Consider the following 17906-nt stretch of genomic DNA (forward strand, 5'->3'; position numbering starts at 1 on the left):
TAAAAGAAATACGGTCTATAAAAGCAGTAACTTTTACTGCATTTCTTAAATTTTAGCACTTAAAAGTCTTCTGTAATGACTGCAGAAAACATTAGTGAAATTTAAAAAAAAAAAAAAGAGGAGCTCATTAATTACATTTTATAGCTATCTACACAGTCCTTGGAAATAAGGCCACCTTACACAAAAGACAACAGATGTACAAGCTACCCAGACTGGAAAGACCTGGACGGAGAAATCTAATTTGCCTCCAAATGGAGTCATACCATCCAATGTCCACCTTCAAATTTGCTCCCGTTTCTCTGGAGAAAGAAGGCTCTCCCACTCACAGACGGCACATACTCTATCCCTAGAGTACAGAAAAGCACGTGCTGTTTCCTTTGGAGTCATCTTCTTGCTTGCAAGAGTCCTGACAGATTTCCCTTATGCTTCGGTCAGTCACTCCATTTACTGTGGCTTCTTTTTCCTCAAGAAATCACCTCTCTTACCGAAGCAAGCATACCCTCCTATAACCCTCTGGGGAAGTGATGCTCCGATGAGCACATTCACTTGCGAAATGTGTGCTTTCCCTTCATCTTCTGATGACCCACATATTCGTAATTCTTACAAGTCCTGAGAGTGATATCCTGGAATTTCTATCTCAAACAGATCTTGATCTAAGAAGGACAAGGTATTTCTGTACCACAGCCACACAACAGAAAAGCATTTAAAGCGAGGTAAAGAAACAGGAAGAAAAAAAACATTAAAAATTAGAAAAAGAAAAGGGAATGACAAGCTATAAGCCATACATATATCACAAGCTATAAGCCTTTCCCTTTGTTGCAGAAGGTATACCACTTATATAATGTTAGAAATCTTACAATTGTAAGCCATTTTAAGTCATTTAATAAAGTTGACAGGACAAAAATGCAAAATTTAGAGTTCAAGTGTCTCATAAGAATGTCTACCCTTCCATCCTATAGATCACTGCCCTTCCTTATCAGTTATACCCTGAGCTCAATATTTCATGTTTGGTTTAAGTACTTTAAAAAAGGCACCTGGCCTTCATGTAGAACCCCATTTTGGACTCCTCAGGTCTGAAGGCATTGTAATGAGCAGATCAGAGGCATAAACATTTCACTCGGGTCAGCTGCATCCAGAGCAGCATATTGAATCACATTATAGATTTCTTGCATTTTTTTATGAAACGTCCAGCTAGAAACCCTTTACCTTTGTATCATAATCCTAGTATGTAAACAGCTCTACTTCACTTTACTCACTTAAAGTGGCCAAGTTGATGTGTGTAGTCTTGCCTTTAAACCACCTTTTTAATAACATTTACGGTTTTTCTTTTGGAACTGGTTAAAAAAAGTACATACGGTTGTTTATACTATTGCTTGCATCAAACTGCCAGGAACAGATTTGTCTCGAGAGAAAAAGCAATGAAGACTTATGAGTACAGGAGAAAAAGTGTTGCACATAACTCCAATATTTAAAAGACATTTCAGACGTCGTCATTTTCTGAAGCAGCCAGTGACAGCAATCTTTAACAGGAATGACAGCTTTCAGTCAGTGTTAATTCAGCTTTAGGAAAATGTGCATCCACGAGAAAATTGGGAATGTAAAGACAAGACAACTAATGCACTGAGAGAGGGGAAAAAGGCACAGCCGGGAAAGAAATGAAAATTGTAATTTCAGTTAAACTGAGTGAAAGAAAAAAGAACTAAATACTGCCAGCTTTAAAAACTTCAAAACCAGCGAGCTCATCTTATCTTCTGTGAGACACCCTCTCCTCCTCTGAATCCTGCTATTTGCAATTAATCGACGAGAGGTTACCTAACTAAATCCATGTTACTCAAATGGGTTGAATACATCTGTCAGATATACCACCGAAACGCATTCAAAATTCCCAATCACATCCTTAATGCTAGTACCTTCTATTTGTTCTTGTCTCTGTTAGATAGTCTTTCTGGTTCATCGTTTTTCCAAGCAAATAAGCATATACTTAGCTCCTCAGGGCAAATGTTTTCTATGCCACCAACATGCTCATTCATTTTGACTTGGCATGCATTTTGCCATTAAGTGAGAAGCCTTAGTATTTGTTTGAGATCATGGCCAACTGTCTCCGACTGTTCTTTAACAAGTGGCCTTATAATAAAAAGGCTGTTTTCTTTAATACATTGGCGCTGTCAACCGTTCTGTTGTATTTAAACAGCATCTTATCATCACTAATCTCTTACCCTACAACAAGGTCTAGAAATAGGCTTTCTGGGCACCCCGGGCCAAGAGGCTTAACTATCTTATGCAGGTCTCAATCTGAATAGCGGTTCCCAAAAATCAGAGTCCATATGTTGTCTGAGACTTCCAGATACTGATGCTTTAGATGCATAATCAAGCTCTGGACTTTGTGATTCTGTCAGACACTCAAAATACTCATCCTTTAAAACTCTGTCCTACATTCCTACATTATATAGAGGTTATTTTCCTTTTTATAATAAATTATCTTCACTCATGTAAGAAGTTAGTTGCCAGGGCCCTTTGGCCACAGTAATAAGTTACTTCCAGCTAATACAGATTTTCCTTGAAAAAACAAGCTTTTATCAGACCCAAAGCTACAGCCTCTACTTATGCACCTCTACATCCAGCTCCTGTTCATACCCACTGTACCTGGCAACCAATATTGTCACACAAAAAAGGACAGTGCCAACACCCATTCTTGTAAAAGTCTGTGGACAATGTATTTTTCTATTTATAAGCAGTAAAAACTTGAGAAGGACCTTTAATTTGTTTTTCTCAAATTATTTTCTTCTATTGCACCTTGTGCCCACTAGACACTTCTGCACAGAAGTGTTCTCAGTGATTTGGGCAGCAACGCACCCCTTTGGAATGAGGATCTATATAACAGTGAGAGGTCCTTTTTGAAGCTACAGGGAGCTAGTTATAACTTTATTCTGACCTCTCTATAAAAATTATATAAAAAAAGTTAATACATTTTGTTGTTCAGCAGTACTACATTTGTTGTCTCGTTCTGTAAACGTCCACAGTCTCTGGCTATATTCTTACACTGTTCTTTTCCCAACACATTAAAACCATTCACATAAACTATAGTGCTCTTCGTACCATGACAAACGTGTTGTATCTTCCTGTGGAACATCTCAGACCGCAAGCACCATTTTATAGGGTGGTTTTGCAGAACACGCACACACACACATGCTTTGCTTTCTCAACAGCTCTTGCCAGAACCTGCCTGAAACAATCCAGAAAAATGTCTGGCACCACCCAGTTCTCCCAGAGTTACTCATCTTCTCAAGTAGCGGAAAGCAACCCTTGCCATTATAATAATTTAGGGGTTTCTGTGACTCTGATATTCCCCAAAATCACGAAGTGTGGTCACTTTGTTCGTTGTTCCACTTGCTTCAAGATTCCCAGAGCAATGCATTTTTATATCTCCTTTGTCAGTCCCTGCTGCCAGATAACTGATATTTTTAAAGGAAAATAAAGAAGGGCTTGACAATTTCTGCTCCCCTCCTACCTCTTAGATGCCACATACAAAACTTTTCCCCAGCTGTATAAGCCCAAGACAGTCCCACTGAGCACAGACGCTGATGAAATCAAAATATTTGATTCAACCATGGGTACTTCTCTCTTTAGCACTAGTACAAATGGTGTCTTTCCTACTTTGTTCTTTGCTCATGTGTTTAGCACTTTATCAGCAGAAGCTGATTCATCAACATTTGTCCCCGGTTGTATTCCACTTACAACCCTTCTAAAAGCAGTCTTTCTTTCAATAATAATTACTGCTTTCTTTCCATAGAAGGGCACATATACATAGAACAAAATAAAAAAATCAACTAGTATCTCACTGCTTTCAGGCTATTAGATTGCAGGAGGCAGATCTTACAAGTTGATACAAAATGATGCAAAAAATGGATAGTAAAAGGACTGGGAAGGGATAGGCTTTCCAAAACCTCCAGTACAAAACTGGGAATGCTGGGTACTAAACAGGGACTAGACCATAGAAAGCAGCCAGGTTCTCATGCTCTTCCCGAAGAGCATCTCTGATTGCTACTGCTGGAGAAAGACCACTGGCCTAGACGGACCCCTGCTGTGAGCCTGCATGGCATTATTTAGTATTCTTATGGTCTAGCCCATTAACTTATTTGCTAAAATACCGTCCACTGTTCCTGTGAGGAATTCCTTGAGCTCATGATGATGTTATCATAATGTTTTCATCCATGCTCTTTTCCCAGTTCTTCCAAATGTCTGGCAAACTTTTGCTTACCACAGCTGCTGCTGCCCAATATGTTGGAGTTTTGCAAACTCTTTGAGCTATATGGACTTTCCTGCCTCAGGCCTCTTGTCCCTCACAGCCATAATGCCAGAGTAGCCCTGCATCCTCCCGAAGAATACCTCATTTTCAACTGCATGACCTTTTCTGTTCAGTCAAATCTAATTGTTTTGCCAGAAGTCAATTCTGGGTCTTTCAGCAACTTTAAAAGTTTTGTGCTACATTGGAACTGTGGGCTCTTCTGTTAAAAAGAGTATCAGTTCTTCAGTAATACAGCTCTTCAGCCTTACAGCAATTACAAGTTTTGAAGCATTTTACTGTTTGTTCTTGCTACTTAAACACTATTCATATATTTATTTTTAGATGAAATGAAGTACTACTCATATTTTTGTAAGTTCCACAGCGGCCCCTCTGCCCCAGTTAAATGAAAACTATGAAAAATACGAAGGACTACAACTTCAGCTATCCTAAGAAATAAAACTACCTTCTGTTCTTTTCTGGTCACATTCTTTCATAGCAGATACGCACAAAATGCTTTTTAGCCTGTGTCTGGGTTTTTTCCCAACTTCCCCAGAGCTTTGCCACCCTGATACGGCTATAAAATACTACTTTCCTATTCAAAATAAACTCTTAACTCATAATTCTTCAGTACTACATTCTGTTCAGTGATCACGAAGCTGCAAGAAGTTTAACAGTGGCCTGACGCTCTCAGTAACCACGGTTTAACTAACGAGCACCAGTCTCTCACCATCACCACCAGGTTTCACCCGGTTCGGCCATTCCCTGCAGGTACAGAAGCCAGTGGCATCTAAAGAAGTAGAAAGAAACTTCCTTGGCAGAGAACAAACATTATTTACTGTGGTAAGACCATGCTCATTCATAATTTGTTACAAATACACTCCAAAATCACCCGGAAGACTTTTCAGAAGTTTATTTATCACAAACCATCAACACGCTTACCAAAGTAAATCACTCATACCAGGTCTGACCCCAAAATCCAGACTCGCTATCAGTGAGAAAAATGAAAAATTATTTTCCTCAGTATTATGTTATTGTCTCAGTATTACGTTATGTTCAACAGAAGGATGGACAACTGAATTGGGTACCAAAGGCAGCACGCTTTCAGTTTTAGAAAGGAAGATCTAAAACCATTATTTTAGCTTACAAGTGACTTTCATAGTAAGAGAGTTCTGCTTATTTAAACATTAGACTGATTAAAAAACCCAGTAAGAAAAACAGAAAGAAAAAAAGACTTAGGGATGTGATTGTGGAAGAAAATGCAATCACTCAGCGTCCTATTCTTCCACAGTGCAAGGATAGCTATTACTGAGCCCTTGAAAGAGTCTTTCTTAACACACAAATTTTCACTATTTCAAGAGTGCAATCCAAATGAATCAACTTTTAAAAAAAGATACAAAACTAACATGTAACGTAGATATAGAACCAAGAGGTATAAGCTTCCCAAAGACATGTGACATTCGATTCCCAGCTGAGCGCTCATCTTTTGCTGTACAAATCTGCCCACACTGCAGCCTCTACTTTTTGAAGAAGAAACTCATCTGGAGTTTTCAAATCAGCTGCAGACTTTACCAGGCAGCCATGGTATCAGCTTCAGCAAGAAAAAAATTCTCACGGTCTGCATTAGATGCACACAGAACCCTGGCAGCACATTTCTAAAAGATGCAGTCTTTTTTCGCTAAAGATAATTCCTTGTTCCACATGTTTGTTTGGGGCATAAATATGCGTAATGATTTAACACACACACAGACACATGCCAGCTATATGGTTTAGTAATTCAAATTACCTCCAACTTTCTCCCTTCTCCTTGAATCAAAAGTGAAATCTCCAGTCCTTTTGCCGAACAGTGAAATCCTAATTTGTTTGTAAGCACATATTGTCCTATCTGTAGTATATCAGTAGTTTAAGGCAATCTAGAAGATTTGTACTTATCGCCATTTGGAACAGGATTGTTACACTCTATGACTGACAGTAGAATTAAAAGATAGCTAGCTACTGTGAAGTGTTAGAAATGTTAATGATCTTCAGAAGTCTTAAAAATAATCATCAGTTTGAGCTACAGATGTGAAACGCTGCAATAATGCTTAAAAAGTTTTTCAAAAGCTTAAAATATCTATAAATAAAAATAACAAAAATTCACACTTTGGCACCAAAAGCAGAAGTAGTATTTAGTATAGAAAGATGTACCAAAAAGGAGAAAACTGCAGAACATAAGTTCACTTACATCAGAGTATTTCTTTGCCCTCTTTGACAGTAAGAAAAGCAAACAAGAAAATACCTTCCAATTGATATAAAGAGCCCCAGACAAACAGAATCTCTCTCTGGAACTTTTACAAATTCCACTTTAACCAAAACAGGGGAAATTTCCAAACCACGCAGAGCAGAGGCACATCATTAGACTTGCATACAACTATCCTGCTTTCTAGTAGCTCAAAATGTATTGAGAAGACTGTGATAAAGAAAATAGAGAAGCCAATTTGGAGAAGAGTCAATTTAAACCTGACTGAAAATTTGTATTTACAGTTTTCAGTCCAACATACCAAAATACTGCAAGAACAATTACATTTTTGTCTTCCTACCACTAAGTCACAATCTGCTCAAAATGCTAGAGAAATGAAGGGGAAGACTGCATCTCACAATGCTCGCATGCGCTAGAAAAAGAAAGAGAAGATAGAATTCCACTAAGTGAAAGCTAGCTTTATTTTTCCAAGTACTATATTCAAAACACCAGTATTCCACATTTCATTGAGAAAATGAAAGGAACAGCCCAGTAACAAAAGTATTACCTACATTTACCATATAAATGGAGAAGTATAAAAACTAAAAGGAAAATAATTAAGAAAAACAAGAAAAGCAGAAAAGTAGTAAAAGAAACAAGGATGCAAGACGACAAAAAGCTACTGAAATCACATTTTTCAGTATAATTTCATCTTCTTTCCCACGTTAGAGAAGGGGTTACATCTTTAAATTGTATTAATATTGAGTAAATACAAACACTAATATATTTTAAAAGTTACATTATGTTCCCACACAAATGAGTTTTGTTACAGAAATGACATCTGTTGCCTTGACACTAACATGTGGAGAATGACACACATACCTATTCTTATAAAAATGCAACACACAAATGTAAAAAGAAAAAAAAAATGGGGTGAGGGAAAGGATTGGGCTGGATTATATATGACTGCTAGAGTGAGAACAGACCTTTAGCCTTCCCTAGAAAACCGAGGTGCGTGTATAAACAGGAATCCACCTATTAGTGACTCCGGACTTTACACCTTTTATCCTATACCCATACCATCATTCTGACTAAATATATAGTCTGTATGATGCAAGCCACTCACCCTTACATTCAAAGGAATGTGATGACAGGTAAAGACGAGCAATAGCTTTGGCATAGATTATCTCCACTGCTGGTCACCATCAACAAGACTAATTGGCTACTGGGATTTAACAATCAAGGCATTCAAGGACAGAGGAATGAAAGGTCAATAAAGAACTGCATTATTTAGACAAGTGTCTGTGTAAACTCACAGCTCCTGCACTTTGGGTCTTGGAAACACAAGTGCAACCCAAGCCTCTTCTTCCTCCTCAACCTCCTACGACCCCCCCCCAATTTTTTTGAGGGGGGGGAGGGTGGTGGGGATGATGATGACCAGGCAGGCAGGCAGGATAGGCAGGATGGACAGTTTTTTGTTTGTTTGCTTTTAACAACACAGTGTATAATCCCTTTTTATTTCAAAGAAAACAGCAAAACTGAAAGCACTGACGAGTATCAAATGACTGTAACAAAAATTAGGTTTTTATCCTAAAGATCATTTTAACCTTTTCTGAAATTTGAGTTCAAAAGTAACCAATGAAAAACTATATACCCTTATTGTTTTTCTTTAAGTTTTAATTGGTCTTTCATTATGCACTAGCAAGATGCACTGTAGTATGCAGTTTGGGAACATACAGTTAGAATATCAGTTCCACAGAGAAAAAGTCCTGTTAGATTTCAACAGTCAAGTGCCACCAGGTAATTGGGTTTTTTTAATGTATTTATTTTTCATTTAAACCTCAGCACAGCTGCAGAATCTTGTGATCTAACCATCAAGCAAAACTACCAGGATTCAGCAGAGGGGAAACCAAAAGGTGTCTCCAAGATACAGGACTGCTCTACGTACCAGGCTAAAGAGAATATGCTGACATTTAACATAGATCCCATCACTGGCTATTTTCTCACAACATATTTATGATCATATTTTAAACGCACACATGCAAACACACAGAAAGAAGTATTCTTTAATGAATAAAAATACCTCTTAAAACTCAAACATGCATACATACAAAACCTGGCTAAACTGGAAAAAACAACGCAACAAACCTCCCAGAACCCGACCTCTCACAAAAATCACAAAATAACGACGTCATTGTTAAACTAAAAGATTCTGGAATTCCTTCTACACACTTTCCCTGACATCTTCACACAATAAAATGCAGGGGTCAGTGGTACTGAAACAAGGAACGGCAGTTCCACTCTTGTGCACATACGAAAGCAAGTGACCCAAGCTATTATTCCAGTCTGAGGCACTTTTTGTTCCTAATATCCAGATGCAGTAGCTTTTTTTTTTTCTCCTTTCTTCCCCCCTCCCCCCCCCCCCCCCCCCTTTTTTTTTTTAAAGAAATGACTGTGGACACCTCCTTCACATTTTCCTTTTCTTCAACATTTTCACTTCATAAAGCTGCAGTCAATGTGTTTTGTGTGTAGTGAGAAGGGAATGGCACATTCAGTGGTGGTCTCAGCCACAGCCTACATTGGTGGCTCAAGTAGTCTCAGGATTAGGTCTTTGTGTGTGATGAAAGGATATGAAAAGTCAGTTATTTAAACTCAGTCAAGCTGTTGATTTTGGGGAGGAAAAAGGTTTTGCAATTCAGTTTTCCTCAATAAATCACTGCCCTTTTCCAAGGGCAGCTGCAGATAGTTCACATGTTCACAGTGTTCTCCAGAAACAAAACAAATCATGATTTGCCCCCAACCCCCCCCCCCCTCAATCCAACACAGGGTAAGAAATCAAACTGAAGGGGCTATCACATTCAGTTAATCAAATTCACCAGAAACTAAAGCAGAAAATCAACTCTCTTAATAGGTAATGAGATCACTGAAGAATTAAAAGGGCAAGAAACTACAGAGAATACCATCCCTTTAAAATTTATCATAATAATTAACAAAACCGAAAGGAACTCTGAAATATATTTCACCACCCTTTGTTTTCAATCAGTTTATAGATTTAATTTTCAACCAGGAGTTTATCAGTTTGGGTACTCATCCTGCATCACCTGAGACCACAGAGTTTTAAGATGCAGATCTATCTCAAGTCAAAATGAGATTCAGGTACTAAAAACAAACCGTTGACAAGCTCTCAAAAATACAGCATCCAAAATACTGGCCACTTAGGAATATCTGGGCTAATGTGCATAAAATACTATTAAATATACTGGATTCTTAATTCCTAATACTTCCTCGTTAATTTTTTTTATTCTATTCCTTGGCTGACCTTTTCCCAAATTAGTACAGTGTGTTTGATTCGTGCCGCATTGAGCTAGACATTGCTATGCATTTTAACCACGCCATTTTAAACTACAAGCCCCACACCTACCAGTGAAGTCCACATCAACAGAACCTCGTAGACCCACAGAGCTTAAGGCAGGAGGAGGAACAACAGTTGGTTATAACACTGAGTCAATCAGCTGGCATTTTCAGAGGAGCCTCAGAAAATTAAGTAACAAAATCCCAGTCATCTTAAATGGTACCTGACTTCCTTAAGTCCCTTTAGACTTACTTATAGGCTGATGAAGTTCGTGTCAACTAAAGAAAGCATTTCTGCAATTAGTTGCATCTGGGCAGCTCTTTGAGGCCGCTGTCAGGCCTGCCCTCTGATTAAACTAACAAATACATAAATAAAGGATATATATCTAAATGAAGGAATGTTTAAATCCTCTTATAAAGTTTTAAAGCACTGTAACGGCCTTCACACGAGCAGTCCTTTACCTGAGGAGATTGTAACTTAGTTAGAAAACAACTGCCAAAAATACATAACTTGGGATAGGAAAAAGAAAGTGAGATGCAGAACTGAGGCTAAGGAGGCTAACAGTGCTAAGGCAAGTGATTTTTAAAAATATGTAAGCTCACAAAAAAAAATAAATTACACCATCTTCACCAAAGAAGTTCATTCAGCTTTCTGACTATCTGAATTAACCTACAAACATTAGTTACTACCTGCTTTTACAAACATACTCAGCGCTGTGTTCAGTAGAAAAAAAAAAGTATCATTGTGAACATAGCACCGCATTTTATTTTTTAGGAGATCTGGTATGGAACCTTACGGCCAGCCAGAATCCATTACAAAAGATAAGGCCCAGGCTTAGACTGTGGACTGTAAAGTTTATTTTTTACTTTAATGAGCTTTGAACTGGATGGTAAACGTACAATTAAAGATATCTCATCTGAAGTGCCTAACTTAACCATTAGTTTCTTTTCAGTTTCTATACTTTACATCTACCCACAGAGCTCTGTTCAACAGCCATGTAGTCAAACAGCCATAAATGTGTTCTCATAAAAGAGACTTGGTTTTTTATTTATAAACCTTGTGGATACAGCATTAATTTCTACAAAAAGACAGTCAACTGCATTAACATGACATGTCTTGTATGCTGTTAAAATTTGTAAGTTAAGAAAAAAAGAAAAAGACTGCCTTCTAGCGAGGACTGCCCCTCCTGCCTCCAATCTCTCCAAAGACAGGCGTGCTGTATTTTAGTGCACTTAAAACCAAAGAAAGAAAAGACAGCAGAAAACTTTAAACACAGTGAGAGTTGCTACTTCGGCAGCTATTGCAAAGCAACACTTTTGCAAAATCTAGCCAGGTTTTCAGAAGAATGCACAAGGTCTATGATGCATTTTTGTGCCTGCCACATACCTTTTATTTTTGCTTTAACAAGTAAGTGTACAGTAACTATCCACTGTCTTGAAGAGAACCAACTCTTTCTTCTTCATTGACCCAATGGAAGATGTAAAATATTCACCTCTTTTAGTTCAAGGAATTAATTTTTATCCAGTACAGCTGTCTAGACTAATCATGCTCATTATGACTGTAGTGCAGTGTACAAATCTTATTAGGCACTCTAAAACGAACATTATCAATTTTTAGCATTGCCTTAAAATCTGGCCTCAGTGTAATTACAGAAGTCTCAAAACTAGTAGATTTTATTTATTTATTTATAGGTATTTAAATGGGCTCATATTGTAGTTTTTGGGTGTCCAATCACATTGTGTTTATTTGTGCAGAAATTATACGCTTGCTTGCCAATACAGTAAAAGGGTGGAATTCTTCACAATGATCCTAGCAATAACTCAGAAAAACGACCACTTCTTCAATGCAAATCCGCTCAAGAAAAGCTTCTACACACAAAGTAAGATGAACCAGTTACTGCATTGTTTATTAAGTTTCACTTGATTCCTCCTGACAACCATTTAAACAATGAATGTTGGGAAATGTCTCTCAAAGAATCAACAACAATGGCTGGAATCAGAGCTTTTATATTTAGCTAATACTGTTTTTAGAAAGGAGAAAATATTTCTTCCTGAAGGGATTATAGGAAGTCTTATAAAAGACACCTGCAAACAAAACAAGTGACAAAAGATCTCTATCATAATTGATAACAGTTATCCTTTGTGAAAATCTGTGCTGCTTCAGAAATAAATATATCTTTGCTATTGAATTTCAAAAGGTATCCACTAACCAACAAGCCTGCTGATCAAGAACAGTAAGTTTAGAAAACCTGCCAAGAAGGAAGTGCTGTTGTCTTATGGATAGCAGTGCATTATTAATCAACAGCAAGTTCCTAAATTTTCTTTTCTCATGCCAAATAGAACAGGCAAGCCTTGAAATACAGTATCTTTTTAATAGTGTACTGGACATGTAACATCTACTTTTTTTTTTTTTGAAAAGGAAAACTTTTCATTTAAAATACAAACTTCAGAATTTGACAAGTAATTCAACAGCCAATTTAAAAGAAATGCAGAAAGTAATCAACATGAGGGGAAATGTTTACAAAATGTGGTTTACAGTAGGAGCTTGAAAGAAGAAAACAATCACATCTAGAGCAATAGCCTTCATTCTTTCATCCCAGCTGAGTTAAGTAAGCATATACTGCCTAAAGTATCTATATCTTGGTCAAATAACTAGGTTTTCCAATCTGCTAGTAGGTGATTCAGTCCTCTGTATGTGCCATGCATAAGGTTAGCTCCTTCTTTAGCTTTCTTTTGGAGCAAACCAGTTGGTTCCCTCAGAAAAAAAGACTGTAATTCTCAAGACAGTTTGCTTCAGGGTCTGCTCCCAAAAGGAAGCATGGACAAGACCACACCAATTTTTGCTCCTTCTGCTTATGCACATTTCTCTAACATTTTCCCAGCAAATTTCACATCCCCAGACAATCCCACAGGCCTTTAAATCACATGCTGGGGCATGCAAAACACCCACTCAGTTTCTTGCTATAAGAACACCATGCAAGTGGGCTGCAACGCAACTCTCGTATTATTGCAAATGCATGGAACTAAGAAAAAGGGTTAATCATTTTATCTCAAGACCACAGGACCAAGAGAATGCTCTGGCCATGAGCAGTATGTACTATGAACATACACACCACAGTCTGCTGTAAAGGGGCCAAACCTATGCAAATACAAACCCCTCCGCATTGCTTGGTCTAATGGCCAAGGAGCACTATGCAAAAGAGATGGTTTTGACTTTGTGGATGTAAATCCTATGCTAAGAGAAGAGGATAAAGGTTGCAGGACAGTCTGAGCTTCCAGCCAAAAAGAAAGGTATATATGTATTGTCCCAAGAGAGCTGAAATAAAGTAAGATATTCTGTCTAATTAGACAGTTAATGAGACTGAAGAAAATCTGGAATCTGTATAAACAGTAGAAAACGAGTAGTATATTACAGAAAGATGTTTATACTGCACTTGCAGGAAAGAATTTATCAGGACCTTAAAAGCCCATGATATTCACTACAAGCAACTCTCTAACTCACAAAAAAAACCCCCAATTGCTTTAGTTGATAGGTAAAATACATCACCTTCCTTTCTTCTCTGAAATAACATGTGGCACTGTAATGCTTTGAAAAACAAAGACACACCTCAGCTTTAACATCTTCACTAAACTAGGAAAAACATTTTATCTTAAGAAGTGTTTTTACTAATTCCTCGGAATAATTTTTTTCTCCTGTTTTCAAGAGTTCAGCATTAACAACATGACTGAACTGCTCAACCTGAAATGTCTTTGGTTTATTTTTAAAGAAGTTAAAACAAGGTTTAGATCCTGACTAAGTTATCTCTAATAGATGAAGCAAAGTTAGCAATAGCACCTTAAGGAACATTTCTGACTTGAGCCTGACAGGTCTGATCCACCAAGTGGATCCAGATGATCCCCTAAATTACTTCTTTCTCTAGCCTCCACAATTCTGTATACTCTGTGATTCACGTTATTTTGATACAGGACGACCAATTTTTTTGCAGCTTTATCCTTCTGCAACTTTTTACAAGGAGGATTAATAGCAACTGCAACAGAAAAATTACCTTGATGTCATATATAATCCTTTATCTTTTCACGATCATCAAAATCTCAGTGTTTTGTCCATCTTTCTTGTCTGCAGCAACTTATTTCACTTGTTCCTATTAAGGCTATTATATTCACCCTATTACTACTAATCTTTTCTTTGTAAATAGCCACACCTATTTTAATCCAAAACGGTGTGGTAAGCATTTGATTCTTTGTGGAAGTAGACACGTAATTAGGTTAATCTGTGCTATCTTTTAATGCGAGTTGATTGTTTCTTTACTATGGACATATTTCTTATAACAGCAATAAGCTTGCCAGATTGCCTGGAGGCAAATCAGGAGCAATTTACCAAGCATGTAGCTACTATGAACTGAAATCCTGACATAATAGCAAGCTGTGTACAGCCACTCCTACCTGCCAGTTATTACTCATGTTAGCTTTTTACTGACACATTAAATTTCAACCGCACCTTTTTTCACAAACAAGTACTTTCGTTCAACTCAGCTACATCTGTGACAAATAGCTGATCTTCACCAAAGCATACAGGAATCTAAATTCAGAATGCAGTGCAGAAGTCTTTCAGTAGCAACTGAATTACCTGCACGAAGTCCAAAAACGTCAATGGAAGCAAGTCATCCAGGTGGCCAATATCTTTGGAGAAACGATTTAAGATTCTTCCTACAGAAACAGGGTTGGAGAAGAAAAAGGCAAAGAAAGTGAATATAATGCTTTAAAAGATCAAAATATCTTAAACATACCATATTTTACCATTTCAGTGACAGTAAAAAGGAAATAGTTGGAATCTAAAGATAAAAAGACCCTTTCTGAAACCACCATAAAGGGAATCTTTTACAACCACTGCAATACATTTCAAAGAAGAATACTTTTTTACAAATGTCTTCCACCCAAATATAAAACATTTACTTAAAATACTAGGAAAAAAAACAGATTGGCTTTGAAGATAATAGTTCAATAGAATTGAATAGGTAAAACACACACGCTTTATATGCTTGAGCTGTGCAGGTAAAGGTTTACAGGTCAGACAACTTAATGCAAGGTTCATCAAGGAACATCAGCCAGAATCTGCTCCCATCCTTGACTGAAACTCACTAGTGCATGCGTGTTCCAGATAGATCACAGCTGATCTAACTGATCCTTTTCAGTATTTCTGTTCCCACCCCTCCATCATTATAGATGGATTTAAACTGTAGGCATTTCTGAAATAAAATTTGAGAAAGATTTGTGTTCATGCAGCTTTGCATTTATACTTACTCAAAACCTTGACAATACTGATCTTTATTAAAACTAATAATTTCTTTTTTAATCTGCTGTCAGCGAAGCATTTACACTTCTCTATTTTCCCAAGTTCTACTTGAGTGAAAAAAAAAATCAGTTATAGCAAGAGTTCTTTAATAATTAAAGTCACAACACTGCCACTCATAAGTGGATTAGTACCTTTCTCTATTAATCCATACCTCTACTCACCAGGAAAGAAACAAAGCTAAGGATGGGAATCTGGCCTTTTCTAAGGTGTGTAATGCCCGTACATGCATTCACATTGCATTTTTATCTACATACATCTTGATTCAATTATTATCTCTTAACTGGTACAAACACATTCACTGCATTGGCAACAAAAGACTTTTTTTTTTTTCTTTTCAAAGGAGCTCATTAAACTGAAAGTCGTTAAGTTTAAGGTTTCCACGGAGTGCATTGGAGACTTAATTCAGAGATAAGAACATTAACTGAAGTAACTTCTGTAGCAACCAACATTCTAGTTTTCTGTTCATGGCTGTCTTGGAATTATGAATTTTGTTGCGTAATGCTGATTTCTTTTTTAAGGGAATTTTCGTTCCACACCAAGCAATATGCAAAACATCCTCTCCTCAGGCCTGGGATGTGACTCCAAGAGAGATACTGGTGGTGAACAGCTTGTTCTGCAGTACCTTACTACCAAAGGCAGTTACTTAGGCAGACAACAGTAGGATTCATACTATTTTTAGGCTTTGCACACAGAGAGGAAGGGTATATAGAAGCACAAGTCTCAGGAAAATCTCTTTCATCTGTTTCTACTGGGAACGGCAGCTGGGGATGTTGCCTTTCACTTACTTCATGTTGGGGTAGATACATCTGAAGGAACTCCAAGGCAATTTTTTCCCTCAAGTTTCGTTTTCCTGTTATTTCCTTACATGAAGATTGGTCATGGAAGAGTGATCTAGCACTATTGCATGCATGCCTTAGCTAAGACTTCCTATTATCTCAAAATATCACATCTCAGGTTATTTTCAAATGAACCAAGACTTCATCAGCAAAGGAAAATCATTCAAAGAGGTTAAATGCTTCCTTCTGACAGGGTTTTCTTTAGCGGCCTGTCCAGGAGGGGCAGAGTACGGAAACAAGACAGCATAATGGCCTGTGCTGAGGGTATTGGTAACTTGTTCCCAGCTTTGCCACTTGTCTCCCGGGTGATCTCATTTTATTTTACAGAGCAAAGGGCAGAGCAAGGGGAGGTGGCAGTGCCGAGCCCCTCCGTGAAACGCTTTGAGACCCTCTGATGACACGCAGTATGCAAAGGCAAAGGATTATGCCTGCAGCAAGCAAATCCCACCTTAATTCAGCCTTAGAATCCCCCTTTGCCTTTTAACCCAAAATAAGTTTTTTTTGTAGTTTCAGACTGATATAAGAAGCTATCGCTCAAGGGCCATCCCATGCAGCGCTGCCAGGAGGCAGCAAGGTCACTCAGGCTGGCTACTTTCCATTCCCACAGTGCCGGTCAGCTCAAAGCTGGCACCTCCAAGAATCAAGCCATGCCTTCATGATGTTCCTCATCCCACAAGTAGAAGAGCATATCCAAACTTGTTCCTGGAAAAGTGCCGTGCTTACTCTCATTTTGTACAGTATGGACAAGGCTTTAAGGGCTGGAGGAGAGAAGCCATTACAAAGTGCTTGCTGTTGAAAGCTGTTTAATTCTTGGGTCGTTTCAGTTCCAGCAGTATCTCGAAGTTCAGCTCCCATTTCCCTCCTCTGAGACTTCTACTGAAGAATCACCCAATAAAGTTGCTCAAGGAAGAATTTTGCAGGTTTTGAGTCTGGGTTTTGGTTTTGGGTTTTTTTGGCAATTGTTTGAATAGAACAGACTATTTCAGTTGGAAGGGACCTACAGCGATCATCCACTCCAACTGCCTGACCAAGTCAGGCCTGACCAAGTTAACGCAGGTTATTAAGGGCATTGACCAAACGCCTCTTAAACACTGACAGGCTTGGGGCATTGACCACCTCTCTAGGAAGCCTGTTCCAGCATTTGACCACCCTCTCGGTACAGAAACTCTTCCTAATGTCCAGTCTAAACCTCTCCTGGTGCAGCTTTGAACCGTTCCCACGTGTCCTGACACTGGATTCCATGGAGAAGAGCTCAGCAGGAGGCTGTGACAATCTCCAATCATTTCCTGAGAAAGTTTCAGTGTTGCAACAAGGAGAGCTTTAGGCTGCAAGCATGATAACTATCTGAAAAAGTCAGCACAGATATAAATGAGAGCTGCAGAATACTTGCCTTCATCCTGCACACCAAGAGCAACTGTGGCAATGTTCTCCTCCACAGTAACATCTCTTCCAGTGATGTTCTTTGAGAAACATGGTCATGAAGGAAAACTTAGCTCACTTGAGCTGGCCTCGGTAGTCCTCTGGCCTTACTATCTCTTCCATATATCCACTAACCATGCCAGTTCCCATTGGTAATCAAGCTGCTAATTAATTGCCAAACTGTATTTTTGGCAATCGCCTCATGAAATTGCTAAGTATAACAACATTTCTACAGACTGTGTTTTGAGAGAGCTGCGAGCTGCCACTAGGAAAGTGGAAATTAATCTGACGTTATCAATAAAACATGAATACATCTTTTAATCTGCCTAATCCTCTTTAAAATGTAAATACAGTAATTCTGTAAAATTACATGGACTAAAATATGAGTAAGCAAAAGAAATTGTGTACCAAAAAGACAAATCTTGAAAACTAGAACCTTTTACAGTC

General features: G+C 38.1%; 1 protein-coding gene across 1 annotated transcript in view; it reads right to left on the reverse strand.

The window, feature by feature from the left end:
* The window catches only part of ABCC4 (ATP-binding cassette, sub-family C (CFTR/MRP), member 4), a gene marked incomplete at its 5' end in the record, with an annotated part of 111005 nt that overhangs the window by 47971 nt on the left and 45128 nt on the right, over nucleotides 1-17906 (reverse strand). Inside the window, one exon of the mRNA XM_009699864.1 lies at nucleotides 14479-14558. Within this exon, the coding sequence (XP_009698166.1) occupies nucleotides 14479-14558 (80 nt within the window). The remainder of the gene's footprint in view (nucleotides 1-14478; nucleotides 14559-17906) is intronic.

This window comes from Cariama cristata, unplaced genomic scaffold (genome assembly GCF_000690535.1).
Source record: "Cariama cristata isolate BGI_N322 unplaced genomic scaffold, ASM69053v1 scaffold1665, whole genome shotgun sequence".
NCBI lineage: Eukaryota > Metazoa > Chordata > Aves > Cariamiformes > Cariamidae > Cariama > Cariama cristata.